This window comes from Peromyscus californicus, unplaced genomic scaffold, assembly GCF_007827085.1.
Source record: "Peromyscus californicus insignis strain IS unplaced genomic scaffold, ASM782708v3 Scaffold_19__1_contigs__length_69161282, whole genome shotgun sequence".
Lineage (NCBI taxonomy): Eukaryota > Metazoa > Chordata > Mammalia > Rodentia > Cricetidae > Peromyscus > Peromyscus californicus.
Window position 1 is genome coordinate 37,654,033 of NW_026294491.1, and position 26,321 is coordinate 37,680,353.

Below are 26,321 nucleotides of genomic sequence, written 5' to 3' on the forward strand. Positions count from 1 at the left end.
GCTAAGATTTTATAGGTGGTCAGTCTACAGCTGTTTAAATATTGCACATTTTTCTCAGTCTCTGTTGTTAGCCAGTCATCTCTCTTTGAATTTAATTTTCTACTCCTTTTCTAGTTAGTCCTTGTTTGTTAGTTGAAGGCAGGGGTTGATGCAGGCCTTGCACTTGCTAGACAAACATTTTGCTGATCAACGGAGTCCAGTTGTCCCAAATGGTAGGTAACAGTGCCGAGGAAGACTTAGCTTAGGAGCCTGCAGTGTGGCCTTCACCACACACACAAAGAAAAGCAAGCAAGCAGAAACCCTGTCCAGCTTACACTAGAATTTTGCTGGATTTGATGCTTTGTTCTTTTTATCCCTTTCTGGAAGACTTTTTGTGATAAAACAAGTAATAAAAGTTTTCCATTGCTTTGCCCCAAATTTATTTAAGTTAATGAAATGTATTTGTCCTAAGATGGAGAGTTATCTGCCTTTAAAGGAAAATCTTTTGCCATCTTACCCATCTGTTCCTTAATGTTTACTCCAAAGAAGGAAAAGTGTTCATACCTGTGTCCTCAGTCAGGACCTACAGCAACTTTATGTCACCAACCCTATGGCCAAACACTGGTGATAACCTAGATGTCTATCAGTGTTGTGAATGTATAAGAAACTGTTGTAAGACTAGGCAAGTTGACGCACACTTCTAATCTCAGTACTTGGAAAGGAGAAGCAGAAGGATTGTGAGTTCACACTACCTATAGCAAGGCTGTCTCAAAATGAAAAACCAAAACGAAAAGCAAGCTGATTCAACCATAAAGATAGAAAAGAAATAAATTATTGATATATCATGGTGAATCTCAAAGTAATTACATTGAAAGAAAAAAAAAAACTAGTCCAGACATAAAAGTACATGCTCTTTATTCCATTTGTAGAAAACTCTAGAAGAGGAGCTGGGGAGGTGGCTCTGTGGGTAAGAGTGCTTGTTCTTTCAACATGAGGACCTGAATTCTAATCCCCAGTACCCATTTAAAGACTTTGGCATGGCGGTACTTGTCTGTAACCTCAGCACTGGGGAAGTGGGGTCAGGCCAATTCCAACAGCTCCCTAGCCTGCCAGTTTATCTGAAAGGGCAGCAAGCTTCCAGCTCACTGAGAGACCATTGCACAGTAATACAGTAATACAGGAAAACACCCAATGTTCTGCTCTGGCCTCCTCATACATGCGCATAGGTTTGTACACCCACACATTCACAAATGCATGCATCACACACATACACCATGCACAGGAAGGGGAAAAAATCTGCAAAATACAAAGGAATCTGCATGATGAACAGATTTGCCTGGAAAAAGGAAGCCACAGTGAGAAAGAGAAATAAGCTCCAAAAGGCACGAGGAAATTTTTAGAGCAGTGGCTATATTTCATATCTAAATTGCAGTGATGGCCTCATGCCTGTACACCAAAGTCAGCAATTGTCAAGTTATACAGCATAAATATGTGTCATTTATTGGACACCAGTGATATTTTAATAAAGTCATTTTTAAAAACACTGTAGGCACAAGCCTTAGAACCCTGCTTTATCTTTACTGTGATTGTACTGCCATTAGAAACCAAATATTTTTGTTTTAATTGAAACATAGTAACTGCACATTTGTGGGACACATATATATTATGGGACATATATTTCACTACATGTATACAGTAGATAATGAAGAATTCTGGGTAATTGGCTTATCCATCACCTCCTACACTTTTGTGTTAGAAATACTCAGAATCCCCTCTGATCTTTGAAATATCCAGCTGTTGTCAGCTGTAGTTACCCTGCATACTGAAGACCCTGAGAAGTTCCTCCTGTCCAACTGCACAGTTGGCTATGCACATTAACCAGCCTCTCCCTCAGAAACTTTTGTGTGTGTAGTACTGGGGTTCAAACTCAGGGCTTTGCAGATGCTAGGTATATACACTCTCAGCTCAGAAACCAAATGTTTTGATCTTTATTAGGATTATTACATATGTCTCAATGTTTATCTTTTCATTATTTCACAGTTCTGGTGGTTATTGGGTCTACCACTCGATCTGGCTATATATGAAATTTATATGTACATACAAAATTTTTTAATTTTTTTTTTGAGATGGTCTTATGTAATTCAATCTTGCCTCAGATTATGAAGCTGATGATGACCTTGAATTCAGGATTGCTTCAACTTTCCAAGAGCTGAGATTATAGGCATGTGCCACCACACCTGGCTTATTTATATTTCCAACCCTTTATAATTTACATGTATTTTTATTTGGGGAAAAAAAAGTGTTGTGTTGCTTCCTAAAATTTAATTTCTGAAACTACACTACTTCCAAGTTTTCAAAGTTACCTTGATTTATTTTAAAAAATACTGTTGTTTATGTAGATGAGTGATGGCAGTGTGGTACCTGCCTACATTTATCTATTTTTGTATCCTTCCAATAAGTAGCGAGGATGCTAAATTCTCCATTTCAGCACACCACTTGTGATAAGAGTGATTTTGATTGTAACCATGCTGTATGCTTTGTCCCAGGTTGTAGAAATGTACTCTAGTGGAGGAGACCTTCACCTAGAACTCCCAACAGGTCAGCAAGGAGGTACCAGAAAACTGTGGGTGAGTGGAAGCCCAGCTTGCTCTTATGTGTGCTCATGGAAGTCATTCGTTTTCTTTATTTTTAAAATGGTCCATGGAAGATTTATTCCTACCAGTCATTATAAACTGTGACAAAAGTTCTGTGGTCTGTGGCAAGAGGGCATTCAAACCAACACGAAGATCTTCTGATACACACCATGAGAATGGATTGTGAACATGATAAATTGAAGCAGTTTACAAAATGGAAAGAAACAAATTGGCAAAATTGTAAACTTGGTCTAATTTCCGATTACTTTTCAGATACTCTTTCAGTATGTAAAAAGGATGGTGCTTTTATATAAAAGTTAATCTTGTTAATCTATTTATTATTTGAAATATGACACTTTCAGGAAATGTGTCTAAAAATTTTGTTTAAAGAAAATACTTGAAGATGATTTTTAGACTGCAGGGCAGGAGGGAGGGGTGACCAGAGGGATGGCTTAGTAGTCACGAATACTAGCTCTCCAGCCAGAATTCAGTTCCTAGCACCACGTGGTGGCGCTCAGCCATCCTTATCTCTAGTTCCAGGGGATCAGTGCCTCCTCTGGCCTCCGCGTACACCAGGGAAGCATGCATACAGGCAAAATACCCATACTCATAAAATAGAAATAAATAAATCTTTTTCTAAGTTAAAAAAAAACAACAACCCTGAAAACAATATTGGTTTTAAAGAAAACACAGACACACACACACACACACACACACACACACACACACACACACATACACACACACACAGCATGAGAACCTGTCACATTATCCCAACAATAAACAAGTCATTTTGAAATGGCTTACTAACCACAATTACTTAAAGCTTACTAGTGTATTAGAACATTTTTTGTTCACCCGTAAATTCAACAGGGCTTAAAATAAAAGGAGGAAAGGTGTATTATAATGATTTGATTTTAAAAGAAATAAAACCCATTCTGTATGCCATTGCTAAAACAAATGTTTGAGAATCTTTCCATCTAATATTTATTTTCAAGAGTAGAATTAGAAATATATAGCCCAGAAATCTGCTCTAAGAATGAGCCACTGGGGCTGGAGAAATGGCTCATCGGTTAAGAGAATGTAGTGCTCTTTCAGAGGACCCAAGTTCAGTTCTCAACACCCACATCTGGTGGTACATAACTACCTGCAACTCCAGCTCCAGGAGGTCTGACTGTGCTGGTCTCGGTGGGTACCTCCACTCATGTGCACATACACACAAAACAGAACGAGGCACTGATAAGCACAGTGTACTTTAGAACGTGTACTCTGGGCTCCATAACTCCTGGTGGACTCTAAGCAAGTTACTTTACCTCAGGTACTTGATGTTCCTTACATTTATAGACTTCCACTATATGAGAAGTTTACACCCAGCTTTGAAACTTGGATGCAACTACAGCTTTTTTGTTCAATTTTCTATAGAGTGGTGACCCACTCTGTATTTACACCTGGAGATGTGTGAATTTACGTCTTGAATCAGGATTCCCCATCATAGAGTGTTTTCTCTGTGAATTTATATGTCTTGAATCAGGATTCCTGATCGTAGAGTGTTTTCTCATGCCTGTGAAACTGGTATGTGATGACTAGAAAATTTCTAAATGAATATAAAAGAATTTAGACTTCTAAAGAACTAAGAAGTATAATGAACCCTGGCAAAAATTAGCATGACCTTTTAATGCCCAAAGTGATTACAAAAGTAATAACCAGTCATGATTTCTGTAATCCTTGAGTGAGAAAAGACGATCTGTGGTCCTTGTTCTGTACTAGGGAAGGTGTATTGTTGTTTTCTCAAGGAATGTGGTCTGAGAACTGGGAAGTTTAAGCAGAGGTTTACTTAGCAAAGGCAGATTGGAATGGGCTGTCCCCAAAGTGGAGGTAGCAACCCAGTAGATTCTGTGTTGTGGGTTTTAAGTAAGGTTTATGAATATTTATGAAGTAGGTAGCATAGTCATGAAATAAAATGGCCCTTTCCCTCCCAAATCATAGCAGATTGGATTTCCCTGCACCATAGATATATATTACTTCCCATGATCCTTTCGAAAGGCCCTGAGAGAGGATGGCTGTCAAAATCGCAATGAAAATGGTATTCTCATGGAAGGTCTTTTGAGGATTCAGATCCTTCATTAGTGCACATGTGTGGGAAAATGCTCTAGCACCCTAAATTTGTTTTATTTTGTTTTGTTTTTGTTGTATTTTATTTTATTGTTTTTTTTTTCGAGACAGCATTTCTTTGTGTAACAGCTCTGGCTGTCCTGGAACTTGCTTTATAGACCAGGCTAGCCTCGAACTCACAGAGATCCCCCTGCCTCTGCCTTTGCCTCCGCCTCTGCCTTCCAAGTGCTGGGATTAAAGGTGTGTGCCACCACACCCATCGTGATTTGTTTGTATAGTGGGAACAGTCTATCTTCCCTTCAGAGGTTTAACCACCAAGATTCATTCCAACCATCGGGAGATGAAGCTCCCAAGGCATATAAGGTTACCTTATAACATGCTGCTCAGGGTCCATGGTTGATGTAAAAGTTTTATCATGAAGCAGGACCCAGGGCTTTATGATAGGTTGCAGGCTGTATAAACAGGAGCAGAACTTTGGCTGTCTATAGGTATCCGTTTGCCCGGCTCTACTATTCCTGTCCACCTTCTGCCTGACATCACTACATTAGAATGTCCCAGGGACTGAGTCAGGTTCCAAGAGTTGGAAAGCACATCTGGGGTCTGTCCATCCCCTCCCACCCCAAGGCTTCCAGTCACCTGTTTTCTACTTTGAGACTACAGAGTTAGGGAAGTAGGGGTAGGTGAGGACCAGTAAGTTCTTGAACGTGAGGTTTTCCTAAAATAAGCTAGAAGTGGTTTATAGAAAAACTCCGGCAATTTCTAGGCAGCCAAATAGTGCTAAAACCTGGAAAAGAATTTATACACCCCACCCCCATTGTATTCCAGTGAGTCTGCCTTCTAGTATAGCACCCGTGTGGGTGTTATCGTTAGAAGACTGAAAGTTTATGCTGTGTGTGTCTGTGTGCGCTCACACGCACCAAGAGCTTTATTTGACTGCACTTGATGAAGTGTTAGTTTTTAAATGAAAGGAAAGCAGAGTCCAACCCTCCTGGTTATCATCTGGAGAACACTATCCACTTCCAGAAAATACTGTCCTCTAATGGGGATATTTCCATTGGATAATTTCAGGACTGAGTACACAACTAACGTGTTAAAAAATAGCTGGTTTTCTAGACTAGTTATGCTTTTAAGAGGTTTTTGCAGCTTTTAGTTGTTTTCAGACCATTGGCTTGATTAACTTATCTTGACAAAATATACATCACCTGTTCAAAAAAAACTCATTTTTTGTATTGTAACACTCTCTAAAATTGGAGGTTTTATGTGTTACAATCAGTGAAGCATATAATTAATTGGTAATGTACTATTTTTTCTTGGTAGATATGTAAAATAATAGTGCACCTTTGGTCTGTGTCATCCAATGAATAAACAAGGTAGTTGTGCAGCGTTCCGCATGCTGTGCTACATTATGGTCTGTTTACTCACAGGAAATCCCTCCTTATGAAACCAAGGGAGTGATGAGAGCCAGCTTTTCCTCCCGAGAAGCAGATAATCATACAGCCTTCATAAGAATAAAGACAAATGCCTCAGACAGCACAGAGTTCATCATTCTTCCCGTGGAGGTAGAAGTTACAACAGGTCAGTGGAAAACTGGAGGAATGCAAAGTTTGTTCTCTTCTCAGTTCCCCTATCTTGGCTGAATGAAAGATAATTCTTCACTGTTGTTTTCCCAGCTCCTGGAATTTATTCCTCAACTGAAATGTTAGATTTTGGAACACTTCGAACACAAGGTAAAATAACAAAAGTGTTTATGGGTCTCTCTCAGTTACTTTTCTGTTGCTGTGAAGAGACACAGTGGCCAAGGCAACTTATAAAAGGAACTATTTAATGGGTGTGGGGGGTGTTGCTTGGAGTTCCAGGGGGTTAATCTGTGAACAACATGGAGGGGAGCATGGCAGCAGGCAGACATGGTGCTGGAGTAGTAGCTGGGAGCTTACATCTTACCTGCAAGTTGAAGGCAGAGAGAGACTGGGCCTGGTGTGGGCTTTTGAAACCCCAAAGCCCACCCCTAGTGATGTATTCCACAAGGCCACACCTCCTAGTCCTCCTCAGAATAGTTCTGCCTCTAGAGACCAAGCCAAGTGTCTGAGCCTGAGGGGGCCGTTCTCATCCAAACCACAAGGTCTAAAAAAATCCAATTGAGATTCAGTTCTGATGGCTCTACTCATAATTCACCTTTGAAAGTTATTTCTCAGTGGGTCATGTAATCTTTTAGACATTTCCTAAGAAACCTGCTTCCCAGATGATAGAATAAGGTCAGAGTAATGTGAATCTTCCAGGTAGAAACTGAGGTAGAAAATAGTTTCTTAATCCAGTTCCTCACATATTCAATTGTGAGGAATACTTTTTTTCCAGTAGTAAAATAAAGGAAGTCAGAAGATTTAACTCTGGATTTTTTTTTTTTTTTTTTTTTTTTTTGCTTTTTCGAGACAGGTAGCTTTGCGCCTTTCCTGGATCTCGCTCTGTAGACCAGGCTGGCCTCGAACTCACAGAGATCCGCTTGCCTCTGCCTCCCGAGTGCTGGGATTAAAGGCGTGTGCCACCACCGCCCGGCATGGATTTTTTAAAGACATGAATTATTCAGTTGTATTTTAATGGATAATATTGTTTATCCTAAGTGGTCAAAGAAAGAACTCCCAATTCTAAAATCGTAAGCAACCAAGCTCAGATTTTTATTAAAGAAAAAGTACAAATACTTGATATGAACCATTTGTAATTAAAACTTACTTGTCCAGGATTAAAGACCATATTTTTGAAAAATTGATTTGCTTTTTTTTTTTTTTTTTTTTTTTTTTTAATATTCTGAGACAGGGTTTCTCTGTGTAGCCCTGGCTGTCCTGGAACTCACTCTGTAGACGAGACTGGCCTTGAACTCACAGAGATTCACCTGTCTCTGCCTCCCTAGTGCTGGGATTGAAGGCGTGTGCCCCCACCACCCAGCCTGATTTGCTTTTAATATGGTAATTTTGCATTGTAATTGCCTTGTTGGAAAACGATGTAATATCTGCATTCACAAGTTACACTCTAGTTTTTGTTTGGTTTGGTCTGATTATTTAGGTTGGGTGTTGATTAGGGCAGCTCTTGTACATCAAACAAATATCCTGATGAGTAAAGCGACTCCTACCTAATGTTTCCTTTTTGACATGATTGTCATTATAGTTCACATTCTAGAAGAACTTCAACTTGATATCTAATAAGGTAAAGAGTCTAGTGTGCTATGAAGCCCATCTTCTAAAGAAACACTTCTTTCCCTCCATTTTAACAGATCTACCAAAAGTTTTAAATCTTCATTTATTAAATTCAGGAACAAAGGATGTACCAATAACAGTAAGTAACCCCTCCACTCCACCCCAACCCACCGTGTGTGTGTGTGTGTGTGTGTGTGTGTGTGTGTGTGTGTTTGTGTGTGTGGTGTGTGTGTGTATATATGAGAGAGAGGGAGAGGGAGAGAGAGAGAGAGAGATTTAACGTCAGAGTTAAGTCCTTGCTCTATGTTGTGGTAGCCTGTTGACTCTGGTTTTATATAGAGTATGAGAAGCCTGGTCTTCATTCATCCCTTTATTCATTCATTTAATAATTATTTAAACATCAACTATGTATTATACTATGTCCTAAATGTGGAGCTATGAGTCAATCCACCAAAGTCCCCTCCGCCACTGAACTCATTTTGAAACTAGGCTTCTTTGGGTTCATAAAAGTGCAGTAAGAAAAGGATGGGATTTTAATCAAGAGAGCAACATTAGGAGACGTCGGCATTGTAGGAGAACACTGCAGCTACTTTGACACAAGTGTAGATGGTTAGAGAGACCAGCCAAAGCTGTCATGGTGTTCAGTTGGCAAGGTCACAGCAGCTTAGACTTCTCTCCTACATACACCGCAAACTGAGTTTTCTGAGAGCTTAAGTTTGTTTTGTTTTGTGTTTATTTCAGCATTTCTTGCATATTATAACAAGTTTAGAGGCTGGTATGTTTTTAGAAAAGTTGTTACCCTCTACCATTTCCTATACATACTCAATTTTAAGGACCGACTAGGTAGTGCTGAATGTTAAAGGTTTATTGTGTTTTGTTAATTCCTCTTCTAAGAACTGAGCCTCTTTTCATTTTTTATTTATTTATTTTGGCTTTTCGAGACAGGGTTTCTCTGTGTAGTTTTGGTGCCTGTCCTGGAACTCACTCTGTAGACCAGGCTGGCCTCGAACTCACAGAGATCCACCTGGCTCTGCCTCCCAAGTGCTGGGATCACCACCGCCCAGCGTGATCCTCTTTTTAAACACTGTGGTCCCTCTCAGTGCATGGTAACGATACAGGTAACTCCAAATTCAAGCTCCTCCCCTGGTGATGGATGACCACCCACGTTCAGGCCCTCCTCTCTGTCGTGTAGCTTTGAGAAAATAATCTTCCTGACATTAATGTGCCATAGATGTCTTCAAAGGAAGGTCTGCATGAGGTTTCCATGCTAGCTGATAAACAGGGATCATTTAGTGACTGCCACTGTCAGCTTGATGTTTGCTTGAGTCAATTTATGCACACAATATTAAGGATCCAATTGCTATGTACTATTGGGCTCTCCCCTCGCTCGCTGGCAGGCCTCTGTGGTTTCAATGTGTATTGGACTCTTTGGAGACAAGGTCTCATTAGATAGCTCTGGCTGGCCTGGATCTCAGTGGTTGGCTTTAAACTCAGAAATCCACCTGCCTCAGCCTCCCAAGTGCTGGAATTAAAGGCGTACACTACGTCTGACTTCTTGGATTCTGCTGTGGGATGTTCTGTATGGCAAATGTGTTGCTGATTAGTCAATAAATAAAACACTGATTAGCCATTGACTAGGCAGGAAGTGTAGGCGGGACAAGGAGGAGAATAAAGCTGGGAAGTGGAAGGCTGAGTCAGAGAGACACTGCCAGCCGCCAGGATGAGAAACAGCATATGAAGATGCCGGTAAGCCACGAGCCACGTGGCAAGGTATAGATCTATAGAAATGGATTAATTTAAGCTGTAAGAACAGTTAGCAAGAAGCCTGCCATGGCCATACAGTTTGTAACCAATATAAGTCTGTGTGTTTACTTGGTCGGGTCTGAGCGGCTTATGGGACTGGCAGGTGAGAGAGATTTGCCCTGACTGTGGGCCAGGCAGGAAAACTCTAGCTACAGGACTCTTGTGTCTCACTTGAATTATTGAATGATAGTTTGATTTGAATATCGTAAGAAAAGGCTAAAATTATATTAAGAATGTATGCAAGCTGCCTTTCCCTGGGAATCTTGCCATATTTCCCCACTTTTTAATTATCTTTGAATAAGTCATAGTTAGTAACTAATACTAAAATGTTAGTATAAATAAGTTTATTACAAGGTAATAATTTTGTATTATTTTTCATATTGTCACCAGAATGAACTTTAAGTATTTTGCTTGCTTTTTTTTTTTTTTTTTGCTTTGCTTTGTTTTTATTTCCTTAGACAAATAAGTTTTACCTGATAATTCAGGTTTATTTTTAATGAGTGAACAGTTCAGGTCAGTTGTATAAAGTGAGTCACCAATTGTATATTTGTTTACTGTTAGTGCAGTATGTTTTGAGGTAATAATTCTGAATGTAAATATTTCCTTTGATTTGGAAAATGCTTTAAGTATTGCATTTAAAGTAAGAGAATCATTTTTTTTGACATCTATTTTAAGTTCTTCCTGCTTACAACAACTTAATCTTAGTAAAAACCATGACTCGTTCTTTCCTGCATGGCTTTGTACCAGCTGCTGCCACTCCAAACATGCTGCAGTGGCTCCTGATGAACCACTGCAGTGTGGGAACGTGTTGGGACGTGGCTGTGGTCCCATGGTTGCTGTCTCCCACACAGTAGCCAGTGAAGGAGGTAGCTGTGCGGTGAGAGCCCTCTGAAACCTCAGCTTGTAAGGCCAGCTCTCTAGCAAGCCACAAGCTCCAAGTAGCAAGTAGATGGAATCACAAGACTTTGTAGACAGATTATTACCTTAGAAAGTATCTCCTCCAGTCTCCCAGGACGTTCTTACAGGTGGGGAAAATGAACCTGAGTATGTGGCAGCTTGCTTAGGTTCCAACTGTGTCACTACTAGATTGCCATATGTATTCTACTGCTTTCCCTCTCTTGGGAAAATTGTTAGTGTGGTAAAATAGTATAATGAAAGCAAATGAAATATCTTCCATATGTAGCTTAGCTAACAGTTTAAACGGTTCTTTGTTTAATCTCAAAAATACATGCACACCCTTCAAGGAATGAAGAGATCTGTATTTCAAGTGGTGGTTATTAACAATAAGCTTTATTGATTAGTAAGATATTTTGAACCAATCATCCAGTTCCCAACCCCAATCTAATATTCAAATGAGAAAGCATTCTTTAAGAAAAAGTGAGGCAAATGAAAAGATGAAATGCTGAGAGAGTGGGAGGCCAGAAGCCAAGGCTGTTAAGAATTCCAGCTCAAGCAACTGCAAGAATCATCTTTAGGGCCATGATCTAGGACCTGCAAGGACTTGCTAGCTGCCCAGGACTAATAGTGCCTGGGAAAGTGAGCTGCCCTGGCAGGCCCTAGAGTTATTATAATCACCTTAGTTCCCTACCATAGCAAATGCCAAGCCACAGAGCCAATGTCTTTCTTCACATTCTTCTCACACACTTACTGTGCCTTCAAGCACACACAGATGTGCCCATGTGATGTTCAGTCTGGGTAGAATTCTTCTTTATCAGTGAACAGAGAGTCAGCTGCGAATGGGGAAGAAAGAACCTAGTGACTTGCCAGCCTGTGAGCAAGCACACCTGATGAGCTTCCCAGATGGAAGATTCTTTTCTGTGGGAAGTAACCGGATTTGACATCAAGTTCACACAGTCCTGATAATTTAATAAATACTTTGAATCAGGGTTAGTGTGCAATACCATGATTCCGTGAAGACACTTTTGTGCAGTGGGTTAGACAGTGACCCTATACCAAGTCAGGAAACCTGGCTTCAGTCCTCCTCTTGGTGCTGACTGTTGAAACATCACTTTATAATGTGAGGCTCTCTGTATCAGAACAATGGGAAAAGGGTTGGACTTTTGAAGGCTCTTTTGGTTTAAATGAATTATATCATTGAGGATGATAAAAAGTAACTAGACCTTAAAATGTGTTTATTTTTTAAATATACACTAAACATACACCATCTGCTGGATTTTGTTGTTCTTGTTTGCTTTTGGGTTTTATTTTGTTTTTTAAATTTTAGGTTTAGTTATGTGAATAGATCTGATTCCCTGAGTTGAAAGCATTCCAGCCTTTCTTCTGAGTTAAGTACCTCTGTAGTTGGCCTTACTGCCCAGTGCACCAGTAATGAAATGTATAGTCTGCCCTTCGACAGTGGGCCTTGCCTACACTGTCAGGCCGTGCAGAAACAACTGCACAGGCCACCTGGGGTCACAGCGTCTTGTGTGTGTTCATTCTTCCCTTAGAGGGCAGCTCCATAGCACCTTGGTGTGTGGATTTCTTCAAGACAGATGGGTCTTAAGTTGGCTTTATGTCCCCTTCACTCACAAAGTAGGCATTCATGCAGAAAGTGAGACCTTTACGTTTTCCCATGTGTGAGTTTGTCCTTAGATTCCTACTTACTAATCTCATACCTGGTTCCCCTGTCATCACTGTTTCATAAGGTATTCCAATGAAAGGAAGGTTTGCACTTGCCCTGTTTCATTTATAGCTGCTACAGACATTAAGCCTTAGTTTAGAGTATGCTTCACTTTCTAGCTACACTAGACTAAAATTACATTTTTTTTTCTTTGCAGAGTGTTCGACCTACACCACAAAATGACGCTATAACGGTACATTTTAAACCAGTTACATTAAAAGCTTCTGAAAGTAAATATACCAAGGTTGCAAGCATTAGTTTTGATGGTAAATATTAATTTTTTTCTATCATAGAGTGGTGTTATTTTGATAAACTAGAAAGCATTTATGTTGATGGGTTAATATAGAAATACAGACTATTTTAACCCAAATTTAACAGTACTGCCTCAATTGATTTCCCACACACACACACAAAAAAAAAATCATCACTAACTTTTTTGTTGTTGTTCGTTTTGCTTTGTTTTTAGAGAGAAGATTTCTCTGTGTAGCCCTAGCTATCCTGGAACTCTCTCTGTAGCCCAGGCTGGCCTCAAACTCACAGAGATTCACCCGCCTCTGCCTCCCAAGTGCTGGGATTAAAGGCATGTGTCACCACCACCCTAAATCAATATTCACAACCAAGAAATATTAGCCGATACCTTAGGGTTGGGATATTTCTGTAATCTGGGATAACCAGTCACAGCTGTCATAATTTACCTTAATTATGAAGTCATTGGTTGTTTTAATTAAATGATAATGTATTTAATGTTCAGAAGCATGTTTAGGTTTGTGGGCAAAAATACTCTTCATAGCACTTTTATATGTTGACTTTTTAAGCAAAGCAGACAGCCCTGCCTAAGCTTAAATAATAGCCTTTATGTTATAGTTGTCCAATTAGCTGTTATTTCAGATATGCGTAATATGTATCATTTGAAACGTTATCCTTGATCTATAGCCGTAATGCCCTCAGTGTACCCAGTCTCACCTGAAACATTAGCTTAGACTTAAGCATTTTTATAGTCTGTCTTTACTCTTTTTTCATTTGTTTTAAGAGAAATTTATTGGGTTTGCTATTGCAAATTTTAAATAATGACTTAATGCTGCTTAACTCAGTATATGATTAAATAAGAACTGAAACTTGGAAGAGGGCCTGTGTCTTCCATAGCCTCCCCATCCTGAACATGCCTCTTTGGTCTAATCCACCTGTCTCGCCTACACAAGGGACCATAAAGATGAACCTAGTATTCTGACACCCACATGTGTCTGGAGTCCACATTTCACAGCTCAGCTCATCAGATGAGGGTAGTCAGTGAGTGTGGCAGCACCCTGCCAAGCTCAGCATAGTGTTTGTGAGAGAGTCGGTATATTCCTTAGTTCTGGAGCATTCTGGGAGGATCTGGAGCAATGATACAGACTGGGGCCTCTGCAAGAACTCCCAGGGAGTGGAAATTGAATATGTGACCTCTTTCATGATGCATATGTAGAAAGTTAGAATTACAGCTACTATCATATATGATATCTTGCTATCACAGCTACATCCATATATGAGGTAAATGTCTTCTGTGCTGCTGAGAGACCACATCATGACCAGCTGGAACACCTCTTCCCATCCAGAGAACAGAGTAGTCAGGAGTCTTTCTGAGCCCTCAAAACACTTAGGCTACCTTAGTGATTAACCCGAGCAATGGGCAAGTCACCTCAGCCATATCCTATGGCATACCACCCCTTTATCTCTGAGGGTACAGGGCTCCTCCCCTCCAACTCCTTAAGCCCAGCAAATGTCTCCATGGAGGCATATGGTACCATTCATGTGGCTCTTCTGAGATTACAGGCTCTAAATTATCTATTTAGTTATTTATTTTCCCATTTATTTATTTACTTATTTGTTTGTTTGTTTATTCCGGTGCCAAGTATCGAACTCAAGATCTCACGCATGTGTGCTAGGCAAGCACTCTACGTCTGAGCTGTATCCCCAGCCCTAAAATGGTGTTTCTTAAAAGAAAAGGTTTTTTCTCCCAAATAGTTGCTAATTTTCTTTAAAGTGCTTTTTAATGTCTTGAGGAAATATTTTGACCTTTTACCTACTCACAGTACTGCAGATCTCCCAACAGAAAGTACCTCTCAAAGGTTGCTGTGAGTGACCTGGAAAGATGGCTCAGCAGTTAAGAGCACTGGCTACCCTGTCAGAGGGCCCTGGTTCAGTTCCCAGCACCCTTGTTGGGTGGCTCACACCAGCTGTAACTCTAGCTCCAGGCAGGATCCAGTACCCTCTTCTGACCTCCTTAGGCACATATACGCATACATATGTAATTCTTTTTCAGTAATGGAGTGGTTTTAAAGGCTGTGAAACCAGTCGGGAAGTTGTGTCTAACTTGGGTATTTTCAGAGTTCACAGTGTGTTAGTGCTGCCAGGTTCATGTTCCTGACAGACATCCTTCTCCCCCATGATACTCCATGATAGTGAACTGAATATTCTTGAGATCTTTGTGTTGCTAAGTTAATAATACTGTGAAATGCCTGAATTACAGCCCTGTAATCAGCCTGACATCAGAACACTAAAAAAGTTAAAAGTATCCAGAAATAGCTCAGTTGGAAAAAGATGTTAAGAAGAAATTTAAATCTGAAGTGCCTAAGAGTACGTAGTGGGATGCTAGGCATCGTTGGTACCATTCCCTCGTCCTTTGCTTGTCCTGAAGTTGGGTGGCACACATTCACTAGCAGAGGTGTACCTGAAGGACTTCAAAGGAAAGAACATTGAACTGCTTCTTCTTTACATGAAAGCATCATCTAATGAGCACCCAGACTGGATGCATCAAATGAGTTTCTTTGATTCGGAGAGCTTGACTTTATCGGTGAGACAGTATGAAAAGACGGGGTGACGACAGCAGGAGAGGCCTGCCTCGGCTCATATGCACAGCTCTCGGCTGGCGAACGGCTTTTCTCGGTGCCACGCTGCCTTGTTGATGTTCGCCGCTAGACTGGGGCCAAACTAGGCATACTGTTGCTTTCTCAGTACAGCCTTGAACCACTGGTGCTCAGTAGGTGACAGCAGTTTTGCCTCCCAGGGGACTCTTGGCAGTTTTCTAGAAACATTTTTAGTCATCACAGATGGAGGGGTGGGCCTGACCTCTAGCAAGAGGGGTCCCTAGGTGCTGCTGGATATCCTACCCAGTGCCTACCGTAAGGAGTAAACCTGGCCTCCCGTGCTCACCATGCTGAGAATAAGGCTAAGTTAGAGCCTGCTGTCCTAAATGACACCAACGCCTCCAGCTATAGAGAAGTGACCTGTGCTCACTTGCTCATGACTAGGTGCTCTGTCTCACCACAGGAAACTATCCTGGTTTTTATACAAAATGGAGACTATGTATGCAAGTGTTCTGTTTGCCAGTATGGAAGCGTTCACCTCCCCCCTTTTTTTAAAGATCCTCTCAGTTTCCATAAAATCACTCAGACTCATAAGCAGTGAGAAGTAACAGAGCTGACTACATGGCTCAGCATTGCAGGTCCTTGCTCACCACCAAGGCTGACAACCTGTGTTTGGTCCCTCAGCCCTCCACGTGTGTGCCCTAACAGGCTCGCCTGCACTCACACTTACAATACAGACACAAAATGAGTAAATGGAATGTTTTAAGTTTAAAAAATACCCCCCACACACAAATAAATAGACTTTTTTTTAAATGACAATTTTTTTGTTGTCTTTTGTTTGTTTGTTTTTTAATGTTTCCTTTCAGCTTCCAGAGCAAAAAAGCCATCTCAGTTTTCTGGGAAAATAACTGTTAAAGCAAAGGAAAAGAGTTATTCTAAACTTGAAATACCCTACCAAGCAGAAGTTCTAGATGGGTAAGTTTCGCGTTCAAAGGAGCTTTTAACTTTCTGTTTATAACTTTTTGCTGATAAATAGAGCTCATCCAACCTAATGGGATTATTGTGAAAAGAACAGCAACTGTAAAGGAAATCCTTCTGTCTTGTTTATTTCTGACTTTTTAAGATGAAAAGAGAAAATGGAATAATATGATCTGTTAGAAGATTTAATGATTCAGAAATTAATGTGTTTCTTAAATATTTAAATCATTTGAACCATTTTCATTCTGTTCTTTTTGTAACATGTCAGACTGTTGCATGTCACTCCTGTGACTTGAGGCAAACATTTGTTTTCATCTATAAACTCCTTAGTCCCTCAGTTGACCCTTGACTTAGAAATGGCCCCTGAGACATAACTTTCTCGTTGTACTTTAACAGTAAGGGTTGTGTTAGCACAACCATAACCACTGTAGCCATCCTGTTGGTGCGATCTTGAGTCCAGCAATGTGATTTTGTATCATGCAGTAGGGAACCATCTTTCTATTATATTTCAGTATTTCGTAAGCTAAATCTTTAGTCATGTGATCAATCATATAGTTATAAAGTTAAATACTAATTCTATTCTGTGGTCCTTAATGCTAAATGTTCACTACTACTCATAACCAAAGAGCTCGGACCTTAAATTAACACAAGAAAATAAGGAGGATTCATCTTGTTTTGTTTTCTTCCAATAGTTATTTGGGTTTTGATCACGCCGCAACGCTATTTCACATCCAGGACAGTCCTGCTGACCCAGTGGAAAGGCCAATTTACCTGACTAATACTTTTAGTTTTGCGATCCTCATTCATGATGTATTGTTACCAGAAGAAGCCAGAACAATGTTTCAGGTGCGTGTGAGCCCTCTTGCTTCATTCTGCTGCTACCCACTAGATGGTACTAATCTTTGCTTTTTCTCTCCTTTTCCCCAGGTGCACAACTTCAGCAAACCAGTTTTAATTCTTCCTAATGAGTCAGGATACATTTTTACCCTCTTTTTTATGCCATCCACATCATCCATGCACATAGACAACAACATTTTACTCGTTACCAATGCCTCTAAGTTTCATTTACCTGTGCGGGTATACACAGGCTTTTTAGATGTAAGTATGTTGTCAAAGTCCTTTCTCTGTGCTTTTGGATATTGCCAGGCAATTCTAGTTCCTTATAGAAAATGGTGTAGTATTTGTAGGCAAGCAGTGAAGTCCATGGATGTGGAACCCACAGTATGGAAGGCTGACTGTCCACACTGTGCTTTCCTCTAATGCATACAACTAAGTTTAATATAGAAATTAGAGTAGTAGTCAAATGGAACACTTAGGGTAATACATGATACGATGCTGTAATTAAACTGTTACTTTTACGTTTGCCTTAAGGAAAGCACCTTATGGCTTTTCTTTGGCATATGTGAATCCCTGGAATCACTGCTCTTGCTCCTTGGGGCATTTATAAAGCAAAATAAGGGTTGCTGAAGCACAGGCACTGTGCTGCTACCACAGTAGTCCTTCCACATGGAACTCCATGATTAATGAGTGGGTAGCATATACAGCATGGATTCATAGGAGAAAGGGATGATTCACATCCCCGATGAGACACCACAAGGCTTCATTGACTACTCAGGGTATATTTGATGCCTTTAATTCCAGTCTCTGCCTGGAGCTTTTCTACATTGTTTTCTCTTGAATTGTTAGGACAGAAAATCCAAAACAAAGATAAATGGAAGGAGAATAATGGGGCAGGGACAATATTAGGAAGTAAAATGGTAACCTGGATTGGTTAAAGTTGGGAAATACCAGGACAAAGCAAAGAACCAGGGAGGGAAGAAGAAAACTGGGTGGTAAAGATGCACATCTGAGCAAGTAAGATAAAATAAGATAAATAGAGCACAGAGTAGGCGTAGAGGTCTTCACAGTGCAGAAAGCAAACCAGTGGGAACATTCCAGACAAAGCTGTGGTGAATATGGCCAATAAAAGAAATGTGGCTAAGTAATAAAACTGTCGGGAAAGGAAAAGGTGGGGCACGCACACTGCCTCCCAGAACTTAACATCAGCTAGACGTGTGGAGCTGATGTTACCCCATCCAGTCAGATGGCTTACTTGTAATCATTCAGTGCCTACTGAGACCACAGACTTTCTGCCTGATTGCCAAGGGCTTCCCAGCCTCTTGTTTTTCTTCAGGGAAGTAGCTGCTCAGTTAATGGTCTCTTTCCATCACTGATTCCTCTGATTGTCCTTGTTCAAATTTCTCACAATATCGTGTGTCTGTATACATAGGCATAAGATACAGACCCCATGCTGTCTCCTAGTGATCACTGTCTTTGGTAACGTTCTGTTACACACATGTGATTTGGTGTTTAATACAGTCCTTTTCTATCTCTCCAGTACTTTGTATTGCCCCCCAAAATAGAAGAACGCTTCATAGATTTTGGAGTACTGAGTGCTACAGAAGCAAGTAATATTTTATTTGCAATTATAAACAGCAATCCAATTGAGGTAAAGAAATTGTTTTTATTCTCACTCACACTGAAGATTTCATGTTTGTGTTGCAAGATCACTTTTGTGTTTTCTCTTTGAAGCTGGCTATAAAAAGTTGGCATATCATAGGAGATGGCTTATCCATAGAACTTGTAGCTACAGAGAGAGGCAACAGAACTACAGTGATTGCGAGCCTTCCGGAGCTGGAGAAGTCCTCTTTGCCTGACCAGTCCCCAGTGAGTGAACTTGTTTACTGCTTCTTTGGGTTGATTGGGTGTTGAAGCACAAGTAAAAGAGTACTGTTGTGTGCACCACTCAACTAGGATTTTGATGTGCTGCCTAATGGCGGTGACTGGTAGATCTTGGAAGGGCTTCATGGAGATCATCTACTCCCCTGTTTTCCTTTATGATGAGGACACTGAAGCCCAGAGACACTGAGCCTACCTTATCATGAGTAACAGAACAGGTAAAACTGGAACGATCAATATCACACTGTCCTGAAAGGAAAGGTGTCTCCAGTGAGTCAGTACTCTAGTCTACAGTGCTCTGTGCATGAGATGTGGCGATCTGATGCCATACGGGTCTGTGTGGGTATAGCTTACCACTAGGTGCTCCTTCCCCTGCAGTAGGAGACTTGATCCTGCATGGCTAGTGAATGACGCCATTTTTACTGCTTTAGGTAACATTAGCTTCAGGATACTTTGCAGTGTTCAGAGTCAAACTTACTGCCAAGAAACTAGAAGGGATTCACGATGGAGCCATACAGATCACAACAGACTATGAGGTAAGCACTACTGGGGATTCATGTCAGTGGATTTTTCTGAAACTTTTGTTGTTACTGATTATGCATATTTATAGGGCCTTTTAGTTTTTGTAGAAGCAGAGAACTACATTTATTTAAAGTTTGTGTATTAGTTTCATTCCTTTAAAACTGACCTTTTTTTTTTTTTTTTTTTTTTTTTTCGAGACAGGGTTTCTCTGTGTAGCTTTGCGCCTTTCCTGGAACTCACTTGGTAGTCCAGGCTGGCCTCGAACTCACAGAGATCCGCCTGGCTCTGCCTCCCGAGTGCTGGGATTTAAAACTGACCTTTTAAGAACCATTTCAGAAGACTGGTTCGCTACCTCCCAGTTTTCTGCAAAACTCATGCTTTCTAACTAAAACACGGTTTCAGAAAAACACTCTTCGCACATTTAGAATTACCCTATTATAACCCTGCCTACAGAAGGTTACCACATAGCACAAGTCTGGCTCTGCACTTATTAGTGTCCTTTTTGCAATACATTATGTTCATGTCTGCTGGACATTCTTCAAATGAGTGTCAGTGAGCTCTTCCAGAGACGGAGTAGAGTTACGTTGTAGTCAGTAAGATCTGAATGCATGTATTTCTGAAAGATTTGATTATTTTTCTTATTTTATACTTTTGGTTTTTGATAAAGGAACCTTGGACAGATTAAAAAGCTTCCAGGGTGGTTTCAATACTGGTTTTGAGTTATTGCCAGCCTATGACACAAAATAAACTTTGTTTTTAACCTCTAAAGTAGTACCAGACATCCCAGACTTTCCCCTGACTTCATGGTGGTCTGCCTCTTCACTCCACAGATCCTAACCATTCCTGTGAAAGCTGTGATCGCAGTGGGCTCACTGACCTGCTTCCCAAAACACATGGTCCTTCCCCCTTCCTTCCCAGTAAGACACTTTATACTTCTTCCTACCAATTGTTTTCCATTGCCTTTATCTCTGCCTTTAGAGCTCAAACAGGAATGTCATTTACTGCTTTCATCATTTATTGTAAGGTTCTTTAGAGGATATGAAGTGGGTAAGAAATAGACCTCTCCCTCTAAAGACTTTCTATGAAAATATGGAGCCTTGCTTTATGTAAAGCAGAGAGTAGAGGTTGCCCTAGGAAGATTAAGACAAAGGGGCTTACAGAGAAAGCACCCTGCGCCGGGCGGTTCTGGTGCACGCCTTTAGTCCCAGCACTCGAGAGGCAGAGGCAGGCAGATCTTTGTGAGTTCGAGGCCAGCCTGGTCTACAGAGCGAGATCTAGGAAAGGCACAAAGCTACACAGAGAAACCCTGTCTCGGAAAAAAAGAGAGAGAGAGAGAGAGAGAGAAAGCACCCTGCAACCTAACTTAGAATTTCTTCTGGCAGGAATAGAAAAGGGGAGGCGAGGACATTCAGGGCTAGGGAAGAACATCATCAGAGGAAAGAGGAGGTAAAGTCTGAAGTGGTTCAGGTAGTGCTGAGTGATCCGGCTTGGCCAGAAGGGAAGGAAGCCTTAAGAGAACGTAGTACAGTGTATTGGAGTGGAAGCCTGAAGAAACGTAGGAGTCTAAAGTTTTTGAACAGAGACTTAACATCAATACTGAGCTTTAAAGATTGGCTCTGTATCAGAAGGAAATGCAGGCCACTTATGGAAGTAACAGCCCAGGGGTGGACTAGGGCACACAGGAAAAGGGCTATGGGGAAAGTTGAGTGCCAGGGCCTCTGGTAGAGGCAGAAGAGCCTTTCCTGCTCCCAAGCCTCCAGTGTTTGAAAGGGGAAAAAATGGCCTAAAAATTGTTATGTTTCGTATCGTTTTATATACAGAGAGAGTGTGTGCCATTTTTAAGAGTCCTTTTGAAATTGTAGAGATGGCTTTGCAGTTAAGAGCACTTACTGTAGAACCTGGTTCAGTTCCCAGTGCCTACATGGTGACTCACGGCTGTCTGCAGTTCCAGTTCCAGGGGCTTCAATGACCCCTTCTCGCCTCTGTGAGAACTAGGCACACATGTGGTACATCTAAATACACGCAGGCAAACACTCATACATACAAAATAAAAATAGTTAATTGATGTCAAAATGTTTCTCTGTGTCATTGAAAAACTGCTAGAATTAATAACTTTTTTAGCTTGATAGGAAATTGCCTTAAGCAGATATGCACAAATTATCTCCAAAAAATTTTGTGGTAGTGTGCTTTCTTTATGCTAAAGAAAAAGAAGAAAGGAAAAAAAAGAATCAATCCAACATAGGTTTTATTCAATAGGAAGAGTGTTGGGATTAAAGGCATGCACCACCACTGCCAGGCCTTTGTTGTTGTTGTTGTTGTTAGTTTAAATACTATTCAGATGTTTAAAGTTGAGCTGCTGAGGTGGCTCAGCAGGTAAAGGTGTTTGCCACCAAGCCTGAGTTCGCCAGGCCTCCCATGGAGGAGGAGAGAACCAACTCCTACAAGTTGTTCTTTGACCTCCACGTGGACTCAAGGGTGAATATGCACACTGTGCTGCATGAGCCCACCACCATATACACACAAGTAAACAATGTAATTTTTTAAAGAATAGAGAAATGAAGTTTGTATAGGGGTCATTAAGTAACAAAAACACAAGAATTTGAACATTTCTTGGCTACTATAGGCAATAGTAGTTTCATGTGTGAAACAATTCTTTTATAGTGCAAATGACTCATTCCTTACAGGTTGATCTCTCTTGATGTGTTTCCGAGGTCCTCTGGGAAGGAATGAGACGTCTTTTATACCCAGTGTCAGGAACTTACTAGACCATGCACGTGGGAGGGAGCGAGTGGTGGGGAGAGGGCAGAGCAGAAGGTGGTGCACACGGACCAACTCCTTGGGTGACCTCAGAAGGTCAACCCACTGAGCAGCTGGGGGTGGGAGGAGAGAGAGGACTCTAAGGCTGTGCCTTAGAGTGTGAACCTTGAGAAAGAGGACATGAGAAAGGTGCTAGCTTTTTGAGGAAGAGTCAGGATGCATTGGGAAAATGTAGAAATGTGTCTTCCTGGGATAGAGGTTTAGGGGCAGGAGATAGGAGTGCTGTACTTAATAAACCCTAAAGTTCAAGATCGTACCCTTTTCAATATACAATTGTAATAAAAAGTTCAACCTATTTCAGTTTGGGCTATAATTAAACCCCCGCCTTCCTGTCATTGCATTCTGACTGTATATTAAATCCATGCCTTTATTATTAATCCATAAGAACCATATTCTTCCTTCTGTCACCTTTTGGACACTGATCTCCTTATGCTCTGCTGAGTCCTGAAAGGGACTTCGAGCTGTTGGAGGGAAACAGTATGTCAGAAAACATTTCAAATAACTCAAGGTTGAGTATTTAAATAGAGTTTCAAAAGGAATTTTATTTCTCTTGATCTCCATATGGCCTAAGAGCTGAGGCCAGGAAGACGTTATGATAGGTACAGAAATCTAGATCCAAGAAGGCACCTCTGCTGCCTGTTCTGACTTCCTTCCCTCCTGACCACGTGTCCACCCTATGGGGTCTTGCCCAGGGTATTTATTTTCCCCAGGCTTCAAATAAGGATGCCGTCCTCTTCTTCTGTGTCTTGAGTACCAAATATTAGAAAAGCAGGTTTCTCCCTTTAGGAAGTTCTTTAAGTGGGTAGGAACAATTCTGTATTCAACCAGAAGAAAGTATAAGCTCATAATGTGTTTCTTGAGGATGGTTTGAATCTTTTTTAAATGCATAATTTACTCATTTGATGGGCTCTAGAAACACAAAGCTGGCACCTGGTAAAAAGAGTCACCGATTAAGACTTTGGTTTGTGGGCTGGAGGGATGGCTTCGCAGTTACGAGGAGTTGTGGCTCCTGTAGAGAGTGGTTCAGTTCCCAGCACCCTCAAGGAGCTCACTGCCATCTGCACTCCAGCTCCTGGGCTCAGTTCCTCTTCTGGCTCTGCAGGTATGCATGCAGTGCACTTTATACAAGTACAGCCAAAACATTCATACACATCAAATACACGTTGAAAACCCTGTTCTAAAAAAGAATTGAATTTGTATGCTGGTTTTGTAAAAATCTTCATGGTGTATGTTTTTATTTCTGATTACTGTTTTCTGAGACAAGGACTGTCCTGGTGTTAGTCAGCCAAGTGCTGAAATCACAGGCATGCCAGTTGATAGCCTACATTTTTTAAAGAGATCTAATTTTCCTCTGTAATGGTAAAAATGATGTGTTTTTTTTTTTTTATAAAGAAAACATTTTCTTTTAAAGACTATGTTTTATTCTTACTTGGTTAGGTCTTAGAATTCATTTATTTCAGGGCAACTTTACCTTGGTATAAACAGACTTTGCCTTACAAACCGAAAATGACCTTCTTTATTTATTTGAAGTTCCTTTCTGTGTCTTCTTGGTGTCCTCAGTGTGTCAACACGAAACCAGATTTCCCCTTAGTTCATTCCAGTACTTCTGTAATGTGCCACAGCAGCAACAACAACAAAAAGCTTGTCCTGTGGTTTCTGTTCTTTTGATTTGGTGCTTTCCTTTTGAATGAGGGGATGGATTTTTGGGTCAATTACAGATTTAAAGATTATCAGCTGATGAAAATTCTGAATGTGTCTTAGCTGCAAATTTGGTCATATACAACTGAATTTGTTTGTTTTTCTTCCTTCAGGGGAAGATAGTTCATCAGAGCTTAAATATTATGAATTCCTTCTCACAGAAGGTGAAGATACAGCACATACGGTCTTTGTCAGAAGATGTACGGTTCTATTACAAACGATTACGGGGCAATAGGGAAGACTTGGAGCCAGGGAAAAAGTCAAAGGTTTGTTAGGTTTGAGAAGTCCCATTTGTCAATACTTTGTGACTGACCATCTGTGGGTTCGGGATTCATGGTTATCCTGTGCTTCTTTATAGATTGCAAACATTTATTTTGATCCTGGGCTACAGTGTGGGGATCACTGCTATATTGGCTTGCCCTTTCTATCCAAATGTAAGTCTTCTTGGCCCCTCCTATCCCTTCACTCTCCCCACCAAAAAGTGATGCTAATTCTGAGTACTGTAGAACTCACTGGAAGGGCTATTGGCAAGTGGTTTAGGTTGAGTCCATGCTGACATGTGCTTCCTCTTTTAGCTGAACCCAAAGTGCAGCCTGGCGTGGCCATGCAGGAAGATTTGTGGGATGCCGACTGGGATTTACATCAGAGCTTGTTCAAAGCTTGGATGGGAATAAAGGAAAACGCAGGTCATAGGTACGAGCCTCTGCTTTATTGAAGTCTTTTAGCAGTGTAGCACATGCGGTATCTCTGTTTCTACTTTCTAAATGTCACTGTATTTTCCTATGGTTATTCTACGTCACAGCCAAGCTAATGGGCCTAGTTCAGAATGTTGTCACATTGACATTTTCAGCATTGTGGCTAAGAAATACATACACTCCTATTTCCTCTTTCCTCCAGTGCATGAGGTCTGTCCTTAAAATTAAAGAAACTTGAAATCGCCCTATATATCATGACCGCCATGTTCACCTTAGACACAATATTATGTATGAGAAAAAAGATTGGTCTGCCACTGGCCTTCCCAAGTTATACTCACTCCCTCCCTACAGGAGACCCAATTTATTTGCTCCTTGTGAAAAAAAGCTTCCTCCTCCTCCTCCTTCAAGTGCTAGCCTGTTGCTGGAGACGTAAAGGCCCCCTCAGGTGGCTCTCCATTGCACCTTCGGCAGGTAGAAAGTATGCTAATGGAAAACCAGCGTCGCACCTGGATTCAAACACTAAGATGTAGTGTAGCTAGAGTTTTCCTGCCTGGCCCACAGTCAGGACAAATCTCTCTCACCTGCCAGTCCCACAGCCGCTCAGACCTGACCAAGTAAACACACAGACTTATATTGGTTACAAACTGTATGGCCATGGCAGGCTTCTTGCTAACTGTTCTTACAGCTTAAATTAATCCATTTTCATTAATCTATACCTTGCCACATGGCTCGTGGCTTACTGGCATCTTCACCTGCTATTTCTCATCGTGGCGGCTGGCAATGTCTCCCTGACTCAGCCTTCCACTTCCCAGCTTTAGTCTCCTCCTTGTCCCGCCTACACTTCCTGCCTAGCCAGTGGCCAATCAGTGTTTTATTTATTGACTAATCAGCAACACATTTGCCATACAGAACATCCCACAGCAATGTAGCTTTGGTATTATAAAAGCCTGGCCCTTGAATACACATTAGAAAAGGATTTTTCCAGAAATAGGAACATTGACAAGTAGACTTGATAGATATTTGTCAAAATTAAAATAGTCTTCCATAAGAGTATTTTGAAATTCTTAAACCATTAACTACTTTTTGATTAACTCTTTAGATAGCACACAAAGAATGGGTATCACTGGCATTTTCATGCACGTATGATTATTCTTTATTCTCACTACCCCTCTGCCGGTTCCCTTCTTCCCCTTAGGGGACCCCACTTCTGCTCTCGAGCCACAGTTTCCTTCATCTCCTCTTCGTCCTTTGCCCTTCCCCTGGTCCCCTTCCTGCTCGTGGCTATGTTAAATAGTGCAGTGGTAGGTGTGGCTGTTGCAAGTATCTCTCCAGTGTGCTGACTTAGCAACCCTAAGGAATGTCCCCTGGCCAGTAGAGATAGGACAGTTCTATTGTTAGTGTTCAAGGACCCTCCGTACTGACTTGCATGGCTGGGCAAACTTACATTCCCACCTGCAGCAAATACAGGTTCACCCCACCCTTCCTCACCAGTGGTTGTTGTTAGCAGTTGGTTGGTTAGTCGGGTGTGTGTTTGTGTTTCAATGATAGCCACCTCTGTGAATCTCAGAGCAGTTTTAATCTGCATTTCTCTGACAGCTAAGGATGTTGAACACTTTTTCAAATGTTTCTGAACATTTGTATTTCTTCTCTTGAGAACTGTCTGCTCAGCTCATGAGTACATCTGTCCACTGGATGGTTCAAACCATTAACTGTTGGAA

The 26,321-nt window shown here is 41.0% G+C and overlaps 1 protein-coding gene across 1 annotated transcript in view; it reads left to right on the forward strand.

Moving 5' to 3' along the window:
• Tmem131 (transmembrane protein 131) overlaps positions 1 to 26,321 on the forward strand; it is a 162,274-nt gene that overhangs the window by 107,184 nt on the left and 28,769 nt on the right. The window contains exons 8-22 of the mRNA XM_052745146.1: positions 2,526 to 2,606; positions 6,149 to 6,299; positions 6,395 to 6,451; positions 7,987 to 8,048; positions 12,490 to 12,598; positions 16,042 to 16,150; positions 16,846 to 16,999; positions 17,081 to 17,251; positions 18,531 to 18,641; positions 18,725 to 18,859; positions 19,303 to 19,407; positions 20,224 to 20,310; positions 24,022 to 24,174; positions 24,267 to 24,342; positions 24,484 to 24,601. Of these exons, the coding sequence (XP_052601106.1) occupies positions 2,526 to 2,606; positions 6,149 to 6,299; positions 6,395 to 6,451; positions 7,987 to 8,048; positions 12,490 to 12,598; positions 16,042 to 16,150; positions 16,846 to 16,999; positions 17,081 to 17,251; positions 18,531 to 18,641; positions 18,725 to 18,859; positions 19,303 to 19,407; positions 20,224 to 20,310; positions 24,022 to 24,174; positions 24,267 to 24,342; positions 24,484 to 24,601 (1,679 nt within the window). The remainder of the gene's footprint in view (positions 1 to 2,525; positions 2,607 to 6,148; positions 6,300 to 6,394; positions 6,452 to 7,986; positions 8,049 to 12,489; positions 12,599 to 16,041; positions 16,151 to 16,845; positions 17,000 to 17,080; positions 17,252 to 18,530; positions 18,642 to 18,724; positions 18,860 to 19,302; positions 19,408 to 20,223; positions 20,311 to 24,021; positions 24,175 to 24,266; positions 24,343 to 24,483; positions 24,602 to 26,321) is intronic.